The sequence below is a fragment of the Lolium perenne genome, chromosome 5 (genome assembly GCF_019359855.2).
Source record: "Lolium perenne isolate Kyuss_39 chromosome 5, Kyuss_2.0, whole genome shotgun sequence".
NCBI classification, from domain to species: Eukaryota; Viridiplantae; Streptophyta; class Magnoliopsida; order Poales; family Poaceae; genus Lolium; species Lolium perenne.
The window spans coordinates 195,722,425-195,747,323 of NC_067248.2; the positions used below are offsets into that span (position 1 = coordinate 195,722,425).

Consider the following 24,899-nt stretch of genomic DNA (forward strand, 5'->3'; position numbering starts at 1 on the left):
CAAGTGTGGGTCCTCTAGGTATCATGAGATAACCAGCTAATGGTGAGAAGGTGCGGACAAAAGTCGCCGTGAAGATTCTTCGTTATCTCCCGTTCATAAAAAGAATCCAACGGCTTTACATGTCCGAGGAGTCAGCCAAACAGATGACGTGGCATAAGAACGGGTTGAGATTCAAGGACGCGGAGGGACGACTAAACATGGGGCACCCATCTGATGGTAAAGCATGGCGAACTTCGATGCAAAACACCCCGATAAGGCAAATGATGCTCGGAATGTCGTAATTGCGATAGCAACCGATGGATTCAATCCATATGGTATGTCAGCATCCGCATACAGCTGTTGGCCCGTGTTTGTTATTCCGCTCAATCTCCCTCCCGGAGTCCTTATGCAAAGGAAGACCATATTCCTGTCGATGATCATTCCAGGGCCTGATTACCCGGGGAAGAATTTGAGTGTATTCATGCAACCGCTTGTGGATGATTTGCACCACTCTTGGCACCATGGGACCTTGACATACGACCGAGCAACAAAGACAAACTTTGTCATGAAAGTTTGGTTCCAATATTCCATGCACGACCTACCTGGGTACGCTCTATTTTGCGGGCATTGTACAGCTGGTAGGTTTCCATGCCCAGTGTGCAGGCACCGATTGGAGTTCATTTGGCTGAATGCGGGTCGCAAATATGTCGCATTTGACAAACATCGAAAGTACCTCAAAAGAGGGCATCGGTTCAGAGGAGACAAAAAGAACTTCACAAAGGGCAAAGTTGTGCGTGAAGAAGAAACGATACCAAAGTTCAATGGTGAAACTGTTGATGGTGAGCTACGTGCTCTCCAGCGTAGTAAAGAACCCGGCAAAACATATGTGGGATATGGTGAGACACACAACTGGACTCACGTGCCAGGCTTAACTCAGCTCGAGTATTACAAGGATCTCGAACTTCCCCATAACATCGATATGATGCACACCGAAAAGAATGTGGGGGAGTCCGTTTTTAACACCGTCTGAACATTCCCGACAAGACAAAGGATAATGTCAAGGCTAGAGTCGATGTTGAGAATCAGTGTGACAGCAAAGACTACACATGCATCCTCCTGAGGGCAATAGAAAAAATTGGGTCAAGCCGCATGCCAACTACGTGCTTGATAATCTCCAGAAGAAGGAGGCAATGATGTGGCTGAAATACGCCGTTATGTTCCCAGATGGCTATTGTTCGAATATGAGTAAGGGAGTCAATCTTACAACAGGAAAAGTAAACGGGCTCAAGAGTCACGACTATCATATATGGATTGAGCGGCGATGCCGGTGATGGTTCGAGGGTATCTCCCCGAGCATGTCTGGCGAGTGCTTGCGGAGTTGAGCCATTTCTTCCGCACGGTCTGTGCTAAGCAGATATGTGAGTCGGTGATTGCGAAGTTGCATGATCAAGTGCCGGAGTTGTTATGCAAGTTAGAGATGATCTTTCCACCAGGTTTCTTTACTCCGATGTTACATCTCATTGTGCATCTTGCGAACGAGGCACTCTTGGGTGGACCGGTGCAGTATCGTTGGCAGTTTTGCATTGAGAGAGAGTTCAAGTATATTCGAAACAAATGTGGCAACAAAAATAAGATTGAAGCATGCATAGCTGAGGCAACTATCCTCCGGGAGATGGCAGACGCCACGACAACGTACTATGCGGATGATGTTCCCACTATGCATAACCCGATATCTCGGTACAATATCGACGAGCCCAAGCATGACCCCAAGCTCCTCCTCTTCAAATGTCACGGTGGCAAGGCTGGTGCCTCTAAAAAGGGCATCTTGACAAAGGAAGAGAAAGATTGCATAATGTTTTATGTGGTTACGAACATGCAAGAAGTGCTCAAATTCATAAGGTAAAATGGTGAACAAATTACTTTGCTATTCGTAACTCGATTTTTGGTCTAATACGTTTTTTTCTTCCTTTTAGCCAATACAAGGATGAATATTGGACGAGATCGACGGATCCCTCGATGCGGAGATGGAGATTCTTTTGAAAGAGAGTCGTCCGGAAAGAAAAAATTCCTGGATTGGTTCTACGAAAAAGTAATTTCTAACAAGTCCCTTTTATCCAATACTTTTGCAATCCGTGACTTGTCCCTCTTATTACACGTAACTAATGCAAAGAAACAATTTGAACTGAATTTGTAGGGAGGTGATCCCAACGTTGAGATGACGGATGAGCTGAGATGTGTTTCCCGAGGGTTGCAACCGTAGAATCTCAATGTATGAGAAGTACGATGTGAATGGGTATCGCTTCCATACAGTAGTATCACCAGAAGAATCGGCCTAACCCAAAAACTATAAATACTGGGGTCTTCACCAAAGGATCCGATGACATAGAATACTACGGAAGGTTAGAGAATGTATACGAGCTGACATTCAATAGGACAAACATACAACTCAATCTCGTTGTGTTCAAATGCCACTGGTTCGACCCACAAGTTGGACAGAGAAGCACTCCTTCCATTGGGTTAGTGGAAGTTAGGCCTTCAACCTGCTATAGCGGAGCCGATGTCTTTGTTGTGGCTCACCAAGCCAAGCAAGTTTATTATTTGCCCTACCCATGTCAAAAGGAGTACCTCAAAGGCTGGGAAGTCGTGTTCAAGGTATCACCACATGGTAAGCTACCCATGCCCTCCGACGAGGATTACAACAACATTGACCCTGTAACATACGAGGGAATTTTTTATCAAGAGCAAGAGAACTTTGGGGATTTCGAAATAGAAATTGGTCTTGAGGACCTCGAGAACGAGGCACATCTTCATGGTGAAACAGTGGTGGACCTAAAGGACATACAAATGCTCACCAAGTTACATGAGGGCAATGGGTTCAATGATGAGACTCCACGGACATTCCCACCCAACCTCATTACTCACATGATGCGATAGTGATAGTGAAAATGAGAACCCAATGCCTCGTTATGAGAACCCAATGCCTCATTATGATAGTGATGATTCGAGGTGAGGGTCCTTTATGCCTTTATGCTTAGTATCTATTTTTCCATATGCTTCTTATACTTAGTATTTATTTTTCAATATGCTTCTTATGCTTAGTATCTATTTTTCAATATTCTTCTTATGCTTAGTATCTATTTTTCAATATGCTTCTTATGCTTAGTATCTATTTTTCAATATGCTTCTTATGCTTAGTATCTATTTTTTGCTTATTGTCTACATTTTATTAAGGCATGAATGCTTACTTGTTTACTCTTTGTCAATGCAGGTGATTGATCAATATGAGCGGAAGCAAGCAATCCATGAACTCCATTTTGAAGAGTATGAGCCAACAGAAGTTCACCGGGACCACTAGAAGTGGAAGACCAACGCGTGCCAGCTCGCGTTACGCGGACGATGACACGGGTGGAGTTGGAGGTGGAGGTGTAGTTGGAGGTGGAGGACGTGGTGGAGGTGGAGGACGAGGTGGAGGTGGAGGACGAGCTGGAGGACGAGGCGGAGGCGGAGGTGGAGGACGAGGACGAGGTGGAGGTGGAGGACGAGGACGAGGTGGAGGTGGACCTTTCCTTGGTGACATACCCTACGCTTCGCGACGTGGCTTCCCGGTCCGCTCACACACAGCTTCATCGAGGGGGAGATGGAGGTGGAGATGGAGGTGGAGATGGAGGTGGAGGGCGGGACGAGGAGGCGGAGAGGGAGATGGCGCCGAAGAAGTTGCGCATTCGTGGTGAAGCGCAAGTCCCACGATGAGAGGAGGGAGCCTACTAGCCAGGATGCGAAAGCCCTCATCATCCCGAACGAAAAAGAGTAAGTTTAATTTTGAACATTTAGATTCATTTTGCTATGTACTAATGTTTTCATTATTGTGCATAACTGATTGGCATACTAATGTTTTGATTATTGTGCAGCAATTGGACATATGACAAGGGGGTTCGCCAGCCGTCGAGCATGATTGGAGCTCTTATTAGGCAGTACTGGCCGGGCTTTTACACTCCGGTCCCCGGCGGCGAGAAGAAGCTAGCCGAGACTTGGGCGGACTATGAGGCAGCTCCTTGCCCGGGCTTTGGGACAGCTTCTGATGCCGTGTACACCAAGTTTTGTGTAAAGCATGCTTCTCGAGTTTACTTCATAGTTGATGACCACACTATGCTAACTCATGTCTCTCTCACAATTATTCTTATGCATGCTTGCAGACCCATTATAAGGTGCCTGATGATATGGTTGAGCTAGGGAAGGCGGTACTGACTAGGGCTTGTCAGAGGAGGTTGACAAGGCAACGGTGGTACAATCGAAGCATACCGCATCGGGCACTTCAAGGCTGAGCAGGGCACGAGGGTCAAGAAAGCTGACAATATCAGGGACGATCCTCAGATGACAAAGGAAGATTACTTCAAGGTAAGTAAATATTCAATGAGACTCTATGTTGCTGCATAGTTGGGATTGCATTATGTGTTCTTCAAATGAGTTTTGGTTTTTCAGGTTATGCCCCTATGGTGCGAGAATAAGGAAGACGCATTTGAGGCCTTGGTAGCGAGGTGGGTTGGCGAAGACGCCGACTTCAACGCCAAGAGCGCGCGCAACAAGGCAAACCGGGGCCTTTGGAGGAACACACGGTGCGGGAAGCCGCAGACCGAGCGCTACAGAAGCACAAGGTACATATATACATGGAACAACTTGCATTTATTTCCCCTCATATTACTACTTGATACACATAACATTTATCTTCTTTGTGCGGGAGGCGGAACTCGGGGAGCCTCTCACCGAGGTGGGAGGGTGGCGAGAAGATGAAGCTGAAGCAGCCCGATCTGAGCCAGCCTCGGCCCTCGCTGCCCGAGTACTACGGCTTTGCCGAAGAGGAGTTTGACAAGTACTGCTCGGTGTTCAAGGGTCTTCATCCGGAGGTGGATGATCCTATTGAGCAGGAGACCGACTTGACGGCGATTATGGTGGCGGGGAGCGGCGCGGAGCATGGCCGCACGAAGCTTCTTAGTGGGGTGATCAAGCCGCAGAGGACCCTCACGCAGATCAGGTCTACCCTCACCGCCGGCGACCCACCGGTCGCGCCTCCTCGACACCGTCGTACGGATGTAAGTTTTCTCATTTCCATCTTCTTTCCAACATTCATCCCTGAATGGCTAAAGTGACATGACTCCTTTTCTTGGAAATTGTAGGCTCACTTTGAGGCCGCCTACGCGGCCGCTTATGAGAACTATTTGACGGTTGTAGCAGAGTGGGACCTCAAGAGAGCGGCTTGGGAAGAGTACCAGGAGGCGACGAGTCGTGTAAGTTCCAATCTTTTATGGTTCGAAGACATGACAAGTCCCACCTCCCCTTTTTTTATATCTGCGGCGCTTGACATCTAAACTATCTTGCAGGCGGTCAGGACGTTCTTCCAGACTGGAGAGAGGATCGCACTTCCGGAAGAGGAGCCACCTAGGCCGGGGCCGACTCCAGTGTGCCCATCGAGGGAAGCTTTCGCGGCCACATACTACGCACGGACTCCGGTAAGTCTGTGCCTAACCAGTTCTCACCGCTTTCCTTTCCCATGTGTAAGATGCTAACTCTTGTCAAACATGTAGGGCACGGGAAGTTCGCGGAACCGACCCTCTCCTGGTTCGTCGCGCGAGGGCACACCGATGCACCCCGGCCGCCATTCTCCCGGTGCTTCGTGGTTTTCACTGTGGCGATGGTTCAGGCCATGGTTCTACTTCGGTCTACCTCGACAAAGGCCGGACGCCTGAATTTACGAGTCGGACCCCCTGATCTTAGTTTCCCTTAGCTAGGTGTCTAGCGGGTGTGCGTCGATCGTGTGTGCCATGTGTCGACGATGTATGATGATTGTGTGTGCTACATGACACATATTTGTATCACGATGATGTTGTTGCTACATTTGATGATGATTCTGTGTTGTGCACCATTTGTGATGCATTTGAATGTATATTATCGCTATATATGTCATGTGCGTCTTGTCCGGGCCAGGAAATGCAGCGGGAAACCAAATGGTATGGCTTTGTGCCGACGGCTGTGCATGACTATGCCACCGTCGGCACAGAAGGGTGCGCCAATGCCAGCGCGGAGCGGGCGGCAGCGCGTGCCTGGGGCCGAAGGACTGGGCCGACGGCTTGGCCGTCGGCACAGAGCAGGGCGTGGACGCGTGGCAGCCTCTCGGTCCTCCGATGGCAGCATCTGGGCCGACGGCTTGGCCGTCGGCACAGCTGCAGGGGCGTGGACGCGTGGCAGCCTCTGGTCCTCCGATGGCGGTGTCTAGGCCGACGGCTTGGCCGTCGGCACAAGACTCCCTTGACCTAACGGCCGTTAGACGCTCCGCGGGCCCCACGTTGGACCGTGCCGACGGCCACGTGCCGACGGCGTCGTTTGACCGTCGGGCTGGAGTCCGTGCCGACGGCAAAGGCTGGGCCGACGGCGAGCCATCGTGCGAGGCGATGCGTGCCGACGGCGGTGTGCCGACGGCGGCCGTCGGCACAGACGTGGGCCGACGGCAGGTGATGCTGTGCCGACGGCCGCCGGCCGTCGGCCCCTCCGCTGGTTCCCGTAGTGATTACAACTGTTGATCTATCGAGTACACTGGCCGCCAATGCTTTGATACTAGTTGGTGATGGAGAGTGCTTCAACGTCATAGAAAAGGAGTAGATTTCCTGTCACCGATAGCTCTCTGTAGAAGTCTCTTGATGGTCAGAAGGGTGCTCGTCTAAGGTGTAAGAAAGAGGGTTGATGTTTTGTCAAGTGTTGGCATGTATGCCTTCCTGGGAGCTACAATATGAGTCCTCCCTGTGTGTGAGTTTCCTTTAAAAACCTGAATGATGTAATGTGGTTTCATGCAATGGAGCTGGGGTTTCATCTAAAGCATAGTACTCAAATAAATTGTATGAAGTATGAACAGAAACCAGAATTTGCATCTGCGAGGATTTGAATTCAGGTGCTGGGTTTGTACATCTACTGCTCAATCAGTTGAGTTTGGATTTAAACTCAGTACATGCTAGATAGAACCTGCAATGAATAAATAAGCAGTTGGCATTACCCCGTGAGCTTCTCGCTGGATTCTTCTGGCGTTTGGTGGGTGGACGAGCTTCTGAGTGTGCCATCTTGGATTGGTTGTCTGATATTAATAATGAGTTTTTAGAGTGAGATTAAGAGTGAGTTTGAGAATGTCTTCTTCCTTCAAGGGCTGCTCCTTTTATACCCTCGGCCGTCATCATGAACTTCTGTGCCCTTAGGGATGACTCCGTGGTCGAAGGGCTAGGATGTGACCTAGCAACGGGTCAAGCCACGCTAGGATGCCTAGAGACGTGCCCAAACGGCGCGGGTTGCCTGGTCCCATCAACTAGTTGTGCGTCATGCTTGACATCACAAGTGTTGACTTCTATGACGAGGGGCGTCGCCTCTCTAGCTGACCGATTTGGTTAGACGGCAATTTTGGGTTTCTTAAACATAAGGCTCAAAAACCTGACTTTGAATTAACAAAGGCATCAACCGGCCAGGAGTACAACGATAGCACCAACAAAAATAAATAAAAAACACACAATGAGCTCCTGGGATACATCACAGGAAGCAATAGAGAAGAAGAAAAGCAAAGCTACACTACACTACAATAACTACAATAGGCAGAGAGCATGAGCTCGTCGATGGAAGCTCAATCCTGTGTTGCAAGGACACGGCCCCGAAGCTAAACCGATCCAACAGACCTCCCATGTCAAAGCAGAGTGCACTCATGACCGGCAAAGTGTTGTTATCTTCATGCCTCAAGATACTGAAAGATGGGGGCTAGATGGAGACACCTCCAAGGAGGAGAGCGGCTCCCAAGGACGTCGTCATCACCTGCACCGGGCGAGGCCTTGTATATCTTTCACCCTACTGTTCCTAGTCCGTTTACTGTACTTGGAGATCCAGATCAGGCTAGAACCAGCAAGATCCACATATAACACCTCGGAGGTAGTCTTTGCAGAAAATAAGTTCTGTTAGAGACATAGTAGTAGATTTAAAACTTCAGAGTGCAGAAAACAAAGCACATGTACACACAAACTGCTGGATTCGCCTAAAATATGATTAATTTGTGCTGGATGTGTGTTGGGTGCGTGCAGAGTGCAAACCCTAGTGCGAGTACCGGTGCAGCGACACCAAGTACAGGAAGCCTTGCCTCTTCTTCTCCAACAAGTAATGCAATACCTGCTTGTGCTTGCCGTCGGGCTTCTACGGCCTCAGGGAGGAGTGCCCTTGCTACAACGACTGGAAGACCAAGGATTGAGGCCACCAGTGCCCATGATTACAAGATTGCTCTTCTGACAGCGAGTCATTGCCGCGTGATGCCATGGCCACTTGCCACATTAGCCAAGCCTGAGCTTTTGCCGACGCCAATGTACCCATTATGTCAGAGTATGATGACACCAATGTAAAAGAACTCTGCATTCTTGAAGTACAAGTATGTCACATTGTGTCCGCTTGATCTGCGATTCCAGAGGGGCGGCGCAAGCAGTTGTATCTTCAGATTCACCACTGGATTCAGAGCTCGAACACGAGCAAAAATCACAGTTTTGTTACCAGAGAGTGTCTTCTGACAGCTAGAGCCATTGGCATTGCAGCCAAGCCGGAGCTAGTTACGTGTATTGTGTAACAGGGTTTTGGTTTTTGCCGACGCCGGTGTAGAAACTCTGGGCAGTTCTCTGTCGCAATGTGTCCGCCTGATCTGCAATTTCAGAGGGATGATTCATGAGTTCCAACACACGAAAATCGCACGTTGTCATGTCGAGCGCGGGCAGTGCTGGCTGGCGGAGCCAGAACTGGTGAACGAGTGGTGCTAGCTTAGCTTAAGTGAAAGGAAAGAGGCAATGAGCCAAATTTAGTACTGGTGATGCCTTTATAATCCTGGCAGTTTACACTAAAAGCTTTTTACATATTTCCTTTGCCTAGTGAGCTGGACCGGTGCTATAGCGCCGGTAGCACCGGCCGCAGCTCCGTCCCGGCTGGTCCGCTCTGCATGTCATAGACATAAATTAGCTAGATCTGCGCCGATCTGAGCAGTGAAAATCATACTACCCGCATCTGTGCCCGGGACGGGTCGTCAAATTAATTTTGGGGCAGTCCAAACGCATTGGATCGCGTGTGTTGTGCTAGCTAAGGTCCTAGTCTAGTCCAACACTTCAGAATAATATAAGATCGGATTAGTAATCCACCTTGCAGGTGGGGAAGAGAGAGATAAGATTAAGCAAGATCAAATCTGCCCTTTGCAGTGCACAGCGAAAAGGTTTAGATGGGATGAACATGGCATGAGTATCTAGCATCTGTCAATGCAATACTTTTGATGCATGTTGTGCTCTGCACTTGTGCTATGATTCGCTATTCCATCCAGCTTTAGCTCGACCATTTTCGTGGTAAAGAACTCTAAAAGCTCGTTGGAATCCACATGTTTGGTCTAATGTTCTATAAATATGTCCTCAAATCCACCTCACTCTACCCAGTCGAGCTGCGCTTCTTCAGTACCCACTGCACTAGTACTAGCCAAGCCGGTGTCTTCTCTTCTGGCAACCTGAGTAGCTTCAGAGATATGGCACTAGCTGGTAGGCTGCTCGTCCTGCTCGCCGTCGTTCTCCTCGCCGTCTCCATCGCCGAGCACAAGGTGAGCTCCGCGGATCCACCCGGAGGGCACCCGTAGCGGGCAGCCCATCTGTTTCCTTCAGATACTTACACACTCAGTTGCATATTTTGTCATCAGGCGTCTGCTTCACGAACTGAAGAGCAGCTCCAGGATAATGAGCACCAGGTGAGCAAGGGCTCTGTCTTCTCGGCGTCAGTTGAACATCTTTGAGATATCTTGCAGGCAGATCTATTGCTGATACGTGTTTTTTTCTTTTTCTTCTTCTGAATTATTTCCACAGGGAGGTCACGGTAGTCTTAAGATATACGGTGAGTCACCCTTCCGGTTCATCACCCTTTTTGTGTTTCACCGGTTTTCCTCTGTTATGATTTCCTTGAACAGTAATTTGTTTGCTGTACTTGGAGATCCATATTAGGCTAGAACCAGAACCAGCGAGATCCACATGTATAGCACCTTGGAGGCAGGCTTTACAGCAAATAAAATCTGATACAAACATAGTAGATTTAAAACTTCAGAGTGCACGAAACGGAGCACATGCACACACGACCTGATAGGATTCGCCTGAAACGTTACTAATCTGTGTGTTGGTTGCGTGCAGAGTGCAAGTCGAAGTGCGATTACAGGTGCAGCGACACCAAGTACAGGAAGCCGTGCCTCTTCTTCTGCAACAAGTGCTGCAGGACCTGCCGGTGTGTGCCGTCAGGCTTCTACGGCAACAGGGAGGAGTGCGCCTGCTACAATGACTGGAAGACCAAGGAGGGAGAGCACAAGTGCCCTTGATTACAAGAGGTGGCGTCTTCTTCTGACACCTACAACCAGTGCCATAGCTATATCAGCCAAGCCTGAGCTGGTTAGTTTATGTGTAACGGGTTTAGCTTTTGCTGGCGTCAGTGGGCTGTATTGTTTGTAGGAGTATGTGGTGCGATCTGCCCGCCTGATCTGCGATTCCAGAGGGCGGCGCACGCAGAGTTGTATCGTCGGATTCACCATTTGTTTCAGAGTTCGAACACACGCGAAAATCACAGTTTGTTACAAGAGGGTGTATTCTGACAGCTAGAGTCATTGATATTGTTGCATCAGCCAAGCCGGAGCTAGTTACGTGTATTGTCTACTGTGTAATAGAGTTTTGGCTTTTGCCGACGCCGGTGTAAAAACTTTTAGACAGTTCTACGTCTGATCTGCGATTCCAGAGGGAGGCGCACACATTTGTATCGCAGGATTCACCGCTGGATTCACCGTGTTCGAACACACGCAAATCGCAGAACATCGAGAGCAGCCTCAAAAAGATGAGAACCAACGTGTGGGTGGATGGTTAGGAGGTGCTGCACCCACAGATTTAACACTTTGGTGTCTCATAAAGACGGAATATTCTTCAGTGGGAGGTGAGTGAGAGACGTTCCCACCGACAGTGAGGCATCTGTGGTAACTTCGTCAATCTCAAGACGCGCTGGATCAGTTCTTCGATGCAGTCTCTTGTAGGTGCTCATAAGGGCTAGGTGTACTTGTGTGCATTTATAAGGGTGAGTGTGTGCGCGTACCTATGAGGGTCTTTGATTATACCGTGTTTCGAAAAAAAGAAAAAAGAGCAGCGTCAAAAGGCACCTCGGACGAACACGACACGAATCTCCATCCGATCCTCCATCCTCCACCTCCAGACAAGAGTAACGAGATCCACTGGACAAGGGCGGACCGGAGAGGACCAGAGGCGACCGAGCAGAGAGGACTTCCGGCACGAGCGTTAGACGACGATGGCGTTGCGCAGTGGCAGCCTTGCCACCGATCGCCTCGGCGGTCGCATGCCCGAGGACTGAGGGCTCCGCTCCTTAAAATGGGGAGAATTTACTTTCCGATCTCTGCACCAACTAGAAATACACACATCCATTAAGCATGATTACTAAGATCACCACGGAACTCCATGAGAGGCGCACGCTCCCTGAACGGAGGGGAAAGGGGAGCTGGATGGTGAAGCGGTCACGCCACAACATCACCGCCGTCGTACCTAGCTCAGGTGCTCACGGTCACTAAGGGTGTGTTTGGTAGACCGGGTGGACACAGAAATTCTCATCCCATCCTAGATTTTTCCAACTTTTGTTGTTTGTTAGGTTGGGTCGGGCCAACTGGGCACTGCCCACCTCATGCAAAAAAGGGGTCTCAGCCCTGCCCGGTAGAGAAGCTCGATTCGAGCTTCGCACCTCAGCCGGGCTGAGCTCGCCCCGAAAACGCTCCCGCGAGGCCGCTCCTCGCCCCGATTCCGCTAGGGTCGGGCGACCTCCCACTTCCTCCTCTCCATTCTCCCCCCGCAGGGCTCTCTCACTCTCCCGTAACAGCAGCAACAACCACATCGTCGCGCCGCCATGGCCAGCCCCAGGCGCGACGCGCCGCCAGGCCATCTCCAAGGCCCTCCTCGCGCCGCCAGGGCCGGCTCCAAGCCCCGCCTCCTCGCGTCGCCAGGCAGGCTCCATCCACCGCCGCTCGAGGTCGTCCGTGAGCGGCAGGTCCCCGCTCCAGGCGCCGCCATGGCCAGCACCAACCGCCGCTTGAGGTCCCCGCTTGTCTTTGAGCGCGAGGTAGCAGAGCAGCATCTCGCGGAGGCGCGCCGTCGTCATCTCCACCATGAACTTCAGGCGTGGACGCCTCATCGGACAGATGCTGCACGGGAGCAGATGCCATGGCTGGAGTCTCCAGCAAGGACCCGCTCTCCAGGCCCCTCCTCCTCCTCGCGCCGCCACGCCGGATCTAGGCCCCTCTTCCTCGCCAGGCGCGAGCCACAGCTCCGGCCAGTCGCCATGACGCGCCGCCAGTCGCATCTCCGGCCAGCCTCCCCAAGAAAGGACCCGATTGCTTTTTTTTATTCTGCTTAAGGACCTTTGTGTAAAAATTCGGACTCAGCACGTCTCAACGTATACAGCCTATACCAAACAACTTCTCTACTCACCATTTCTCAACCAGGCCGGGCTACCAAACACCTACAAAATCTTAGTTGGGCTTGTATGAGGTCAACATGTATGAGTGGAGATAGTTAATCTGAGGTGGCCCGGGCTACCAAACACACCCTAAAGGTCGTCATCCGCTCGCCTGGCCGCCAACCCCCGCAGCCTTCCCCGCCCAAAATTCGCCAAATCGCCGCCTCAAATTGTTCTGTATACGGCGTCATCCCTCTCCCTAGGCTTGCCCAGGGGAGGTGGGTGGTGGCTCCGCCCCCCATGGCGAGAGACACTGGCATTAACGAGAGGTAGGTGGCGGGTCCGCCTCCCGTGGCGAGCCACGCGGGCGTGAAGTGATGACGACATCGCTGTCGTGGCTCCCTACCCGCCTTTCTTCTCCGCTAACACAGTGTGGCCGCCGGCTCGGCAGCGGCCTCGACGATCTCTTGCACGGGTATGCCGCCATCACTGTTATTGTATTACAAAGCAATAGTATGCTATTTTTCTGGAATTACTCAGCCTGAGAGGAGGTTTAGATGTGAGTTCCAGTAGTGTCTGATTGTTTGAATCTATATTTTGATATGTCTGGTTTATTCTCATTGGATTTTGGGGACAAAGATAAGAGCTGAACACTGATGTTGATCAACAGCTGATGCCTCTATCATTTTATTTCCAAATAAAACCATCCCGGTAATTTTTATTGGATCTATATTCTTGCCAAGAGCATATGTAGTGTGGCTGCAGATTGATACCACGAGTAGAAGGGGTACACTTCCATTTTTTTCCATTTTCTTTATGATTTTCCCTGATGATTGTACTGACGTACAGCAAGTATTAGGAGTAATGTGTAGTTGTTTGCTACTAGATTGTACCTACAAGCTCTATTCCCTATTCTATGTTTCTTTGCCAAAAATTCAGTATTGCTTCCTAACAATCTTTTTCCTGCGTTTAAAGTGATGTGATTTCGAAACTCAGCATTTCCGATTTACCTTTTTCATTGCATTTCATATATATAATAGTACTCACATGTCACTTCTTATTCCTCGCTAATGCTTATTCACCTTTTTACGATTAAAGTTTTCTTCTTTTTCTAGCCCTTAGGCCAACAAGTTTAATGCTTCCATTTATTTTCACTTTTTTTTATCTGATGGAATATATGTTGTATGCCATCTAGAAGTTCAATAAAACTGTGTTAGCTACTTGGTTGCCATTTGTATAATGTAGTCTTTTTTTTCATCTATTGATCTTATTAGCCGCCTCCTGTGCTTACAGAGCTATTCATGTAGTTGTATTCATTTTGTAACTACTAAAAATATTGCGGTGCATAATTTATTTATATTTTCTATTTTTTGACTGGAGATGATTTGGAGATTTTTGTGCTAAAATACTACCTGTTTACCGAGACAACTATTGCTCGTGGATGTTGTCCAATAAATGGAACAAATGACTGCATATAAAGAAGGCGCTATTACTAATTTATCAAGCTCTTAGCTAAATTAGTTAGGTAGTTGGTCAACATAAGCTTTGCTAGAAGAAGTCCTTAATTAGCAACTATGTTTCTTCGTTGTGGTCACAATGTCAGATCCATTTAGATCCCATATGAGCTCATTCAAATCTTTCTGCAACCATTTGCATTATTTCTACTGCAGCCCATCTCAACATATCTAATAGATTCATTCCAATTATGAATCTACCAATTGATTTTATGGGGCTACTTCGGTAGACGGATCTTTAGTCCGTACATTGTTTCCATTGGAATTTCTTATATAAATAGTGTATGTGTGCAGAAAAAAAATATTGGAGTACCCTAAATATTTTTTTACTCACTAACCAACTTTAACCTTTGTCAATTAATTTGGAATAACCATGCAAATTTACTAAATGTCTTTTTTGGACATATGAACCACCTGTTTTAATTTCAAGTCGATTAGAATGTGCCGGAGTGCAGCCACCGGCAGTGCTGGGGTGCAACCACCGGTAGTGCCGGGGTGCGACCACCGGCAGTGCCAGCCTCCTATTACCAGCACTGCCGGCCTGGTGTAGTTTCAGATCAAATCTTTCTTTTTGGGGATCGATTTTATCAGCGGTGAGCATTTACTTTATCTGTCACATACTTAGCAACATGTTAGATTATCACCGGTGTTGTTATCAAACACACAAAATGCTAGAGATCATGAAATGTTCTTTCAGTTGTGCATCACGGTATCCGACTGAATTTTTCCATGTTGTCGGAACTAGAGCTGGGGCTCGCGGATCCCCCTGCCTACTCATCTCAACCTAGAGTTTCGTGCGTTTCGGCCACAACCTCCCTCCCTAGGACGTAGACATATGCCATGACCTCTCCCATCGTCCATGGTGTTTCTATCCTTCTCGTGTGGGTGGGCTTCAACGAAAGATTGGCAAGATTCGTCTTTGTCGGCGATGACGATGCCAACGAGCACCGTTTTCCTCCTTGGGGGCATCACATTTAAGCTACTCCCCTCAGTTTGTTGAGTTCCTCTTCCTTTTTTTCCATTATACTTCCTGATGGCTCCCAAGTACAGGAATCAATTGTAGTACTTTTCAATAAGAAAGGTTGTCGAACCCACAAGGAGCTGAAGGTATTGGTTAGCAATAATAATAATGTAGCAGTTTTGATGTTTTTGGTGTATAGTTTGCATTAAAATTAAAGTGCCGAAAGTAAATAGAAAATAAGTAAATGCTCTCGATGAGAGAAAAAAAAAACCCAATCATCTATGCAGCAAGAGGACAAGCTCAAGTGTGTGTGCTTATATGAGACTATAGTTCCCGAAGGCGGCATGGATTCACTAGTATTTGAGTTCTAAACAACTCGGTAAATATTTTGTCAACCTTTATTCAATTAGGGGCGGAGCCTAAGTTAGGTGCAACAATAAATATGTGCAAATACACCCCTTATGATGGGTCCTAGAGCCATTTTCATGAGCAAGTATAGGAATCATTAAGACATAAATGTCCCACCTAGCCATAAGATCATTGGTCCCTGACATAAACCCCTCTAATGCAACCCATACTGTTGGAAGACGGTTTCTATCATTCCGACCCTTCCAACACTAATGCATTACATTAAAGTGCATCCCTATGAGCCCATATAAGTGAAATAATATGCAGTCGACGTTCGCATAAAACCATCATAGAACAACATAAAAGATAGAAAACTTGACCAAATACTCATTCCACATCATATAGAATCATAGCCAAACCATCATATGCCCTCAGGAACGTGGGGAACTACTCACAAATGTCAAACATGATATGGACCAGAGGCATAATGGTTAAAACACAATATGAATATATAATCTTTGCACCAAATAATGACAAAGTACCAATCACGAACATCCAATAGAACTAAAAGCAATATCCGGGGTTCAATTCAACACAAACCTGTTGCGGTCAGAAACCCACCGGCGAGCAACGACGGGCAACACAGGAGAGCTGGGAGCAACTTAGGGCTGCGGCTGGCCCTGGTCCCTCCGAGCGACGGCCCGCAAAGAACTCCGGCACGCACGTCCGATGTTGGTGCAAGGGCGTGCCACCTGACCTATACCTGGTCAGGAAGGTGATGGAGATGCCTCGCTTAGTTTCCTGCATGGCATACACGTAAACATTAAATACGAGCCTCGATCGGCTCTCAGGTTGTCCTGTGAATCGGCTCACAGAGCCGATCCACCCATGATTCGCAGGAGGTGTACGAATATATGGTGGTCCTGCTTGATCAAGATAAAGCTAAAACGATCTACGACGATTTAGGGTTTTCACCGCATAATCGGAACGTCCTACTCGTGATTGGGCCTCGCGGCCGCGCACGGTGATCGTAAGCCGATCCTAGACAGGGCCTAAAAACCAACACGAGGTTGATCCCCGGAACATCCTGTCTAGGGCTAGCAAACTACACCCTACGCGCCGCTGGATCCTCCAACCCTTTGTAAGGCCTAACTATGCAGATATTAAACTAATCCTTGAAGAACAAGGAGCAACCATAACGGATCGGATCTACTAAATAATGATCAAGCGGGGTGCCGCCCCTACACCTAAGATAGGTGTAAGGGCGGCTAGATGTCTAAGGGTTGCACTACGACAGCATATGATACGAAGAACAATGCTAACCCTAACACATCTAAGATAACTACGTTGCTCGCCATCAAAAAGGCTTCAGTACGAGCAACGCATGAACGACGAATAAACTTGTACTGCCTAGATCACAAGATGCGATCTAGGCAGCATGATGCTTACCCGGAAGAAACCCTCGAGACAAGGGAGTTGGCGATGCGCCTAGATTGGTTTGTGGTGAACGTGATTGTTGTTTATTTCATAAACCCTAGATACATATTTATAGTCCGTAGACTTTCTAACGTGGGAATAATCCCAACCGTGCACGAGACCAACTCTAACTAATCGATACGTATCTTACTATATTACAGATACACGGGCCAACTAGCCCAAACTTTGCATATAAGGCCGATTCACGTATATTCTTCCATGTATAATCTTCAAGCCCATCTTGATCGCGGCCCACCTCTGACTCGGTCAAATTCTGGTGATAACACATGCCCCCCTGGTTTTGGAATTGATAATTCCAAAATCACTCTGCTTTTTCTTCGTCGGGTCATGTCGTGGCAGAACAGAACCGTCGCAGTATTCTTCATCATGATGCCTTGCCTTCTCAACTTCTCTGCAAAATTTGATAGCTTTAGCATCACCTCCTCGGAAACTGTAATGGCATTAACTCTCCACTAGGCTTCCCCTTTATTTAACTGTGCCGATTGATTAGCCTTTTCATCCCCTTCCTCTGTTCTAGCTATCGGCACCGAAAAGCCCTCTTTCCCTGTAGCAATGTCTTCCTCTTCCTCCGTCTCCTCCGGCCTCTCCCTCCAGTCTTCCTCCTCGAGCGAGCCGGAGTGGAACTTCGATCATGTGCCAGACGGCCCACCCGAAGCACTTGTCGGGTCAGATGGCGATCTGTCTCTGACCGACGGGGAAGACGACCTCAAGTTCCTCATCGAAGGGGAGCTGATGAGCGAAAGCGAAGATGACCTCCACCCCTGGGCGAAAACCACCTCCTCCGACGGGGAGGAGGAAGAAGAAGAAGTAGAGGAAGAAGAGGATCCTCCTCCTCCGCTGGGCATCCGCCGGCAAAGCGATTTCGCGCTTGGGCGGACAGCGAGGACGATGATGATGACGAGGAGGAAGAGGAAAAGGAGGAGGATGAATCCTCCTCCTCCGCCGGATATCCGCCGGCAAAGCGCTTCCGCTCTTGGGCGGACAGCGAGGATGATGATGATGACGAGGAAGAAGAAGCTCCGGCCGATGGCTGGGGCAGCAGTGACGAGGAACTCCCTGGAAGCAGCGCCGACGGCAGCTACAACGGCGACGATGAGGACAGCGACGACCCCTAGAACAGGGGCAAATTAATGTAGGACTAGTAGTAGCAGTGCACTAGGCATCAGATCCCCCTTTTGAGAGCCATCGGCTCTTTCCTGTAAAGCCGCTCCTTTGAATTAATAAGAATTGTTCTTCCGATTTATCTTTCAATTAATCCAATGTCAAGCCTTCCGCTCGCCACACCAAGTCCGATAGCAACGTATCGGATCAGATACCGATTAGACCGTCAGTCATGCACTTCTCAAATTCAGACTGTGATTTGATATCTGACCATAATATTTCGCAATCCTACAGCCGATGGCTGTTCATCGGCTGTTTTGAGAATCCAGTCTCCTTCATTTTCTTGCAGTAACAGGACGGTCCAAACCCTGTAGATGACGACGGCTTCCTTTCAGGCTCCTCTCCGTAGCTCTAGCAGTCTGCTTCTGCAACGACTCACCGCTTTCGGAGAAGGTCATGGTGCAGGGTCAGCCGATGCAACTCCAATCGGCTCCCAAAAACAGAGTGTCTATCAAATCAGCTGCCCCCCGAGCCTCAGTCAAAGTGAGAACAGTGGCGAGGATACACAGTTCAGTCCAAGGGCCCTGAACTCAGGCAAATTGAGACAGCCACCATGCAGAGGTCCTAATCATGCCTACGAACGTAGCTGGGAAAATAGCCAACTTGTAGACGCATCAGAGCCGATCACCCTTCTTCCTTTGAAAGCCGATATTGCAGATGAAGTACCAACGGCTTAAAGAGCAAAGGGCTGCCTTGTGCCAAAACTGACGTTTCTGCCAGTACTGTTGAACTGTCGCAAAGGGTTGGAAGTCCTCGAAGAGAAGATCCAGGCACCAAAATCGGCTCATTGTTCATTCCCTCGAGGAAGCAGGAGGCCTCACAGCTGAACTGAAAACCGATTTGGTCGAAATCCGCGTCTTGAACACGCAGCTGGTAGATCTTGTGTAATCGCACTAGAGTCGATGGCTGTGCATCGGCTTTGTTTCTTAGCTCTAAAGTCGATGTCCTTGCATCGGCTGTACACCATGAGAATTTTTTTTTTACTGGCCGATTTTCTTTTTCTATCGGCCCCCAATATTTCACTGCACACATGTTCATCTGCACATGTTCATCTGACTAAGTGCCCCCCGAGCCGAATTTGCCAGGTAACTGCGGATATCGGCTCTGTAGCTAGCCAAGGCACTGTATTTGAACGTCGGCTCCGTTAGGACTAATATTGGTTCTCATCAGCCGACGTAAAACCGCTGCCCATCAGATCGACGTTGAACATAGGCAGAATATGTGGTGAAGATAATTTTGGCCGATTGCTGGAATCGGCCTCCATATTGATCGAAGCGCTCAATGAAGGTTTTGCAATGTCCCTCCATATATCTTTGGGGCCGATCCCAAGGATCGGCCTTGCCACGTTTGCTCATCGGTTTGTTCTTGCTATACGGTCAGGCCGGTGGATAAGACCAGCCTAACCCTGTCCTTCGTCACGTCGATGCGCTCGCAGTCGTCCAAATTAGGTGCCTCATCTAATCCTGGAGCACTAAACTCCGTCGGAAGGATGATCACCATGTTTGTGCCAGCCGATGTCTCATCATCGGTTTTCTTTTGCTTGGGGCGCCACTCCATTTTTTGTGGTCGACCCTCTTCATCCAGGGTTCGCTGAATTTTCGCGGCCAGGTCAGGCCGCGCCTTCCTTAGCTTGTGCAGGTATAACCTTTCGGCTTGCTCCAAGCCACGCAGTCGCTGAACCCTACGCTTTTGGGAACGGCTGAGTCCATCAGGGCACCACCTTGGCCGGTGGTACCTGTCTTCTTCTTCTTCATCGTCTTCCAAATCCTCGAGATCTTCCACCCGAGGGGACTCAGCGTGCTTGTTCCGCGGTGGGAGAGGCCCTAGACGTTTGAACACGGACACGTCAGCTGCATCCTTCCTCTTCTGTCTACATTCTGGGCAGTTGCCGATTGTGGGCAATCGGCTCATCCTGAATCCCTGCAGTGTCTGAAGAAGGGGCAGTCCCAGTGCCTATCCTCGTCGTCTTGCTCCCTCGATTTTTCCTTGGCACGGCGCTCGTACTCCTCCTCGTCGCAATCATGCCGACGATGTCTCCTGGCGTCCCTAGCCAGACGGTCTCTATCATCATCGTCGCTGGATCATCGGCGTTGGCTATATTGACTCACATACTTGTTGAGGAGGTGATCAGAGAGAGGTCGCTGATATCTTACATTCTTTACTTCTCCCTCTGTGATGTAGCGCTTGCCATCGTGACGGAGCCGATCGCGTGGAGCGGCCTCCTCTGTGTCCTTGCTACGAGAGCAGCTGCCCTCGTCTCCGTCCTTGCCAGCGTGGTGTCCAGGTCCTACCATGTTGATGTTGAACGAGAAACCTGGCTGGCAACCTTCAGGGTAATTGCACTCCACCATGTTAACGGCGGGGAAGGGGTGGGTGTCGACCTTCATGGCGTACTGGTTAAAAATCAGGCGTCCTTGTTCTATCGCCATTTGGATCTGCTGACGCCACACCCTGCAGTCGTTGGTGGCATGGGAGAACGAGTTATGCCATTTGCAGTATGGCTTTCCGTTCAGCTCCTGTACCGTGGGGATTTTGAGGCCTTCGGGTAACTTCAACTGCTTCTCCTTGAGTAAGAGGTCGAAGATTTGCTCAGTTTTAGTCACGTCAAAATCGAACCCTCTGGGCGGACCTGGTGGCTTAACCCATTTGCAGGACACGGGGGTTGCCCCCCGAGTCCATTCAGCCACTGCTACTTCTTGATCTCCCACAGAGTCTTCGTCTTCATCTGCCTCAACCAGGACTACCGCACGCTTGAATTTGTCCTGGTACAGGTCCGGGTGGCGCTGTTCATATAAAGACAGTTTCTGAACCATGTGCGCCAGTGAAGGGTAGTCTGCTTGGGAGGCCATATCCTTGATTTGTGATGCAAGGCCCACCACTGCCAACTCGACTGCTTCCTTTTCAGTCACACGAGCCGAATAACATCGGTTCCTAAGATTTCTGAAGCGCTGGACGTATTCACCCACGGTTTCTCCACGCTTCGACGTATTTGTGCTAGATCGGCAAGGCCGGACACGGAAGCCTGCGAGTGATATCGCATGTGGAACTGTTCTTCCAATCGCTTCCAAGTCCGGATCGAGTCCGGTGGCAACGAAGTGTACCACCCGAAAGCCGATCTGTGAGGGACTGTGCGAAGAACCTCACACGTAGCTCATCTGCTGCTGAGATCGTGCCCAGCTGTGCCAAATATCGGCTCACATGCTCGATGGAGCTGGAACCATCTGATCCATTGAACTTGGAGAAATCAGGGAGCCGATATTTGGGTGGTAGCGGGATCAACTCGTACTCGTTGGGGTACGGCTTGGAATAGCCGATTGTCCTCCTTTTCGGCACCATGCCGAATCGGTCTCTCAAGTATGGTACCGATTTGATCCGCGGTGTTGGCTGCAGGAGTCGAACTACGAAGATTTGCCGGAGTGGCATACTTAGCCAGCCATGCTTGCTTTTCCAGCTACGAGCCAAGCTGCAGTAGCTGAGCTCTGGAGGTTTGTTGGAGTGGCATACTTAGCTAGCCACGTCTGCTTCTCAAGATCTGCTGAAGTTCCTCTGCTTTTCCAAGTCCTCTGTTGCGGCCTGGTTTGTGAGCGCCCGATATACATAGTCTGGCACGTATGTGCACGTGTATCCGTGAGGGATCTCCTTAGGCGCCTCGTACAAGAACTGGTAGTCACTAGGGTCACCACCGATATTGTAGACGACGAATGCCGGTGAATTCGGCACTTCTGGTGCTGCCAACGCGAATGGCAGCGGTGGACGGGACTGGAGTGGCATCTCTCCTTGGTATGTCCCGAGAGCTGGTCCTGACGGAGAGTACCGGTGCCTCATGATCTCCTGGATCACCCGAAGAGCAACACGCTCCAAAGTGTTCACCAGGTTCTCAGAGTGGCGGTGCAGCGAGTGAGCCACCATGTAGTTAATCTCCTGACGCAGGGACCTGGTGCGATCTTCTGATGGGGCGGATAGGTCTATTCCATCGAGCGCACCTTCAGGCGAGAACCCTTTCCACCTGATGCCATGTGAGCGGGTTCTGTGAAAGGAGCCGATGAGGTCGGCTTCGAGGATCGCTTTGACCTCGTCATACTTCTTCTTGAGCTCCTCGGTCAGATCCTCGTACGTGACTGGGGTGCCGTCCGCCATCTCAGATGTAGATGGCGATGTGGTTGATGTAGAAGATTGTCCCACCGGGCGTGCCAGAATGTGTTGCGGTCAGAAACCCACCGGCGAGCAACGACGGGCAACACAGGAGAGCTGGGAGCAACTTAGGGCTGCGGCTGGCCCTGGTCCCTCCGAGCGACGGCCCGCAAAGAACTCCGGCACGCACGTCCGATGCTGGTGCAAGGGCGTGTCACCTGACCTATACCTGGTCAGGAAGGTGATGGAGATGCCTCGCTTAGTTTCCTGCATGGCATACACGTAAACATTAAATACGAGCCTCGATCGGCTCTCAGGTTGTCCTGTGAATCGGCTCACAGAGCCGATCCACCCATGATTCGCACGAGGTGTACGAATATATGGTGGTCCTGCTTGATCAAGATAAAGCTAAAACGATCTACGACGATTTAGGGTTTTCACCGCATAATCAGAACGTCCTACTCGTGATTGGGCCTCGCGGCCGCGCACGATGATCGTAAGCCGATCCTAGACAGGGCCTAAAAACCAACACGAGGTTGATCCCCGGAACATCCTGTCTAGGGCTAGCAAACTACACCCTACGCGCCGCTGGATCCTCCAACCCTTTGTAAGGCCTAACTATGCAGATATTAAACTAATCCTTGAAGAACAAGGAGCAACCATAACGGATCGGATCTACTAAATAATGATCAAGCGGGGTGCCGCCCCTACACCTAAGATAGGTGTAAGGGCGGCTAGATGTCTAAGGGTTGCACTACGACAGCATATGATACGAAGAACAATGCTAACCCTAACACATCTAAGATAACTACGTTGCTCGCCATCAAAAAGGCTTCAGTACGAGCAACGCATGAACGACGAATTAACTTGTACTGCCTAGATCGCAAGATGCGATCTAGGCAGCATGATACTTACCCGGAAGAAACCCTCGAGACAAGGGAGTTGGCGATGCGCCTAGATTGGTTTGTGGTGAACGTGATTGTTGTTTATTTCATAAACCCTAGATACATATTTATAGTCTGTAGACTTTCTAACGTGGGAATAATCCCAACCGTGCACGAGACCAACTCTAACTAATCGATACGTATCTTACTATATTACAGATACACGGGCCAACTAGCCCAAACTTTGCATATAAGGCCGATTCACGTATATTCTTCCATGTATAATCTTCAAGCCCATCTTGATCGCGGCCCACCTCTGACTCGGTCAAATTCTGGTGATAACAAAACCATGAGGGGGATGACATCGATCTCGTACATGGAGATGGTGGTGATGATGGTGCTGATGGAGATCTTGATGGAGATGCCTCCTCCCAAGCCAAGGAGGAGTGGGGATGTCGATGACGTCGATTTTCCCTTCACCGGAGGCGCTGGTACAGCAGGATCTGCCCTCTCCCGGAGTAGAAGAGGACTTTCGCTTCTGCCGTCGCCTCAATAAATCTTGGGAAAAATATGGCTTGGGTTTTTAGTCGAAACATAGCTTCTGGTATAAAAGCGGGGCCAAAACAATACCAGAGGCGTGAACTACCTCGGGTGGCCCGCCCTACCTCGGCGCGCCCTACATGTTTGGGTGTGCCACCTGGGTCCGTTCGACCCTCGTGGCTCCCCTCGCATGATTCTTTCGCCCACTGTCCTTCTCCGGGTGAAAAACTGATCACGTATTTTTCTCTCAATTTTTAGCGATCCAGAAAGCCCTGAAACAAATAAAATACGAAAAAGGAGGTTTTCTGCCTCCCAGGAATGAAATACAATGAAGGAAACTTTGTAGGAAAGTCCAGAAAATCGACTAAAAATGCATAAATAATGATGTATGATGAAAAATAACAATGAAAACTAATCATATATATAGCAATAATTAGGATGCAAAATGCACGTATCAACCCCTTAGTCAGATCGTCAAGAAGTGGCTCTTGGACTCGTTTGGGTACTTATCTCCTCCTCGGGTTCCCTAGCCGACATTGATCTTCACTTCTGCCATCTTTGCATCATATAGACAGTGGACTGCCTAGGTCGTGCATACAACCTCGACCCCAAAATGGGTTGTCAGGGTTATTGCTTGGCCTTGGGCCCCAACGGCTTTTTCCTCTCCACCAAGTTCGTCTTCAGTTGGGTTCTTCCTTGGTCACGCGGTGTTTCAGGGATGGTGGAGTGGACGCTGTCGAAAATTGTGTAGGGCCTTCAACTTGCGGTTGTGACGATGTCTTCGGATGTTTCTGCCCTCCTTGGAGGCGTTGTCAATGTTTTCCATCCTGCATTCTAGTTATCCAGCGAATTTCTTGTTATCGTTTGCCGATCGGACACTTGGGTGTTGGTGTTGCCCGTATGTTGTTTTGATGTGGTCTGACCATTTCCGCAAGCTGCCATGTGTTTGAAGTCTCGGTGTTGCCTCTCGTTCAACTGAAGATGCTGCTCAACGAAGCTGTGGTTGAAACCCGACATGCTTTCTTCTTCGTACTTAGCTTAGATTTCTTGTCTCTTGTTTATCTTTCTTCTATTGTCCCCTATGCTGTAATCTTAAGATCGTGTCCACAATAGTCTGTTGAGTGTTGTACTTGGCCGTTTTGGGTATTATTAATTTAAAGTCGGGCCCTTTGAACCTTTCATCTAAAAACGATTATAGACTATACGTGAAGAATTTTCCTAATGTTCATAGGAAAAAAAACCACAAGCCTAAGGCAAACATGTCATCTAGTAAAAGGGAAAAAAGTCTAAACATATTTGTGATATATTTTGTTATCAAAACTAAAATTCACTTTAATGAGAGCCAACTATAGGCTGGTTTATTGCAGATAG

At 49.2% G+C, this 24,899-nt stretch overlaps 2 protein-coding genes across 2 annotated transcripts; both read left to right on the top strand.

Annotated features, from left to right (window-relative positions):
* Nucleotides 1–4,350: 4,350 nt before the first annotated feature.
* Nucleotides 4,351–5,720, top strand: LOC139831709 (uncharacterized). Its single transcript, XM_071821029.1, has 6 exons — nucleotides 4,351–4,374; nucleotides 4,459–4,631; nucleotides 4,718–5,066; nucleotides 5,151–5,261; nucleotides 5,355–5,483; nucleotides 5,559–5,720. Exons 1-6 carry the CDS (start codon nucleotides 4,351–4,353, stop codon nucleotides 5,718–5,720), a joined length of 948 nt encoding a protein of 315 aa, XP_071677130.1.
* Nucleotides 5,721–9,475: 3,755 nt separating this feature from the next.
* On the top strand, nucleotides 9,476–10,753 carry LOC139829862 (peamaclein-like). Its single transcript, XM_051331869.2, has 4 exons — nucleotides 9,476–9,610; nucleotides 9,707–9,754; nucleotides 9,870–9,897; nucleotides 10,188–10,753. Exons 1-4 carry the CDS (start codon nucleotides 9,539–9,541, stop codon nucleotides 10,367–10,369), a joined length of 330 nt encoding a protein of 109 aa, XP_051187829.2. The 5' UTR covers nucleotides 9,476–9,538; the 3' UTR covers nucleotides 10,370–10,753.
* The last annotated feature ends 14,146 nt before the right edge of the window (nucleotides 10,754–24,899 follow it).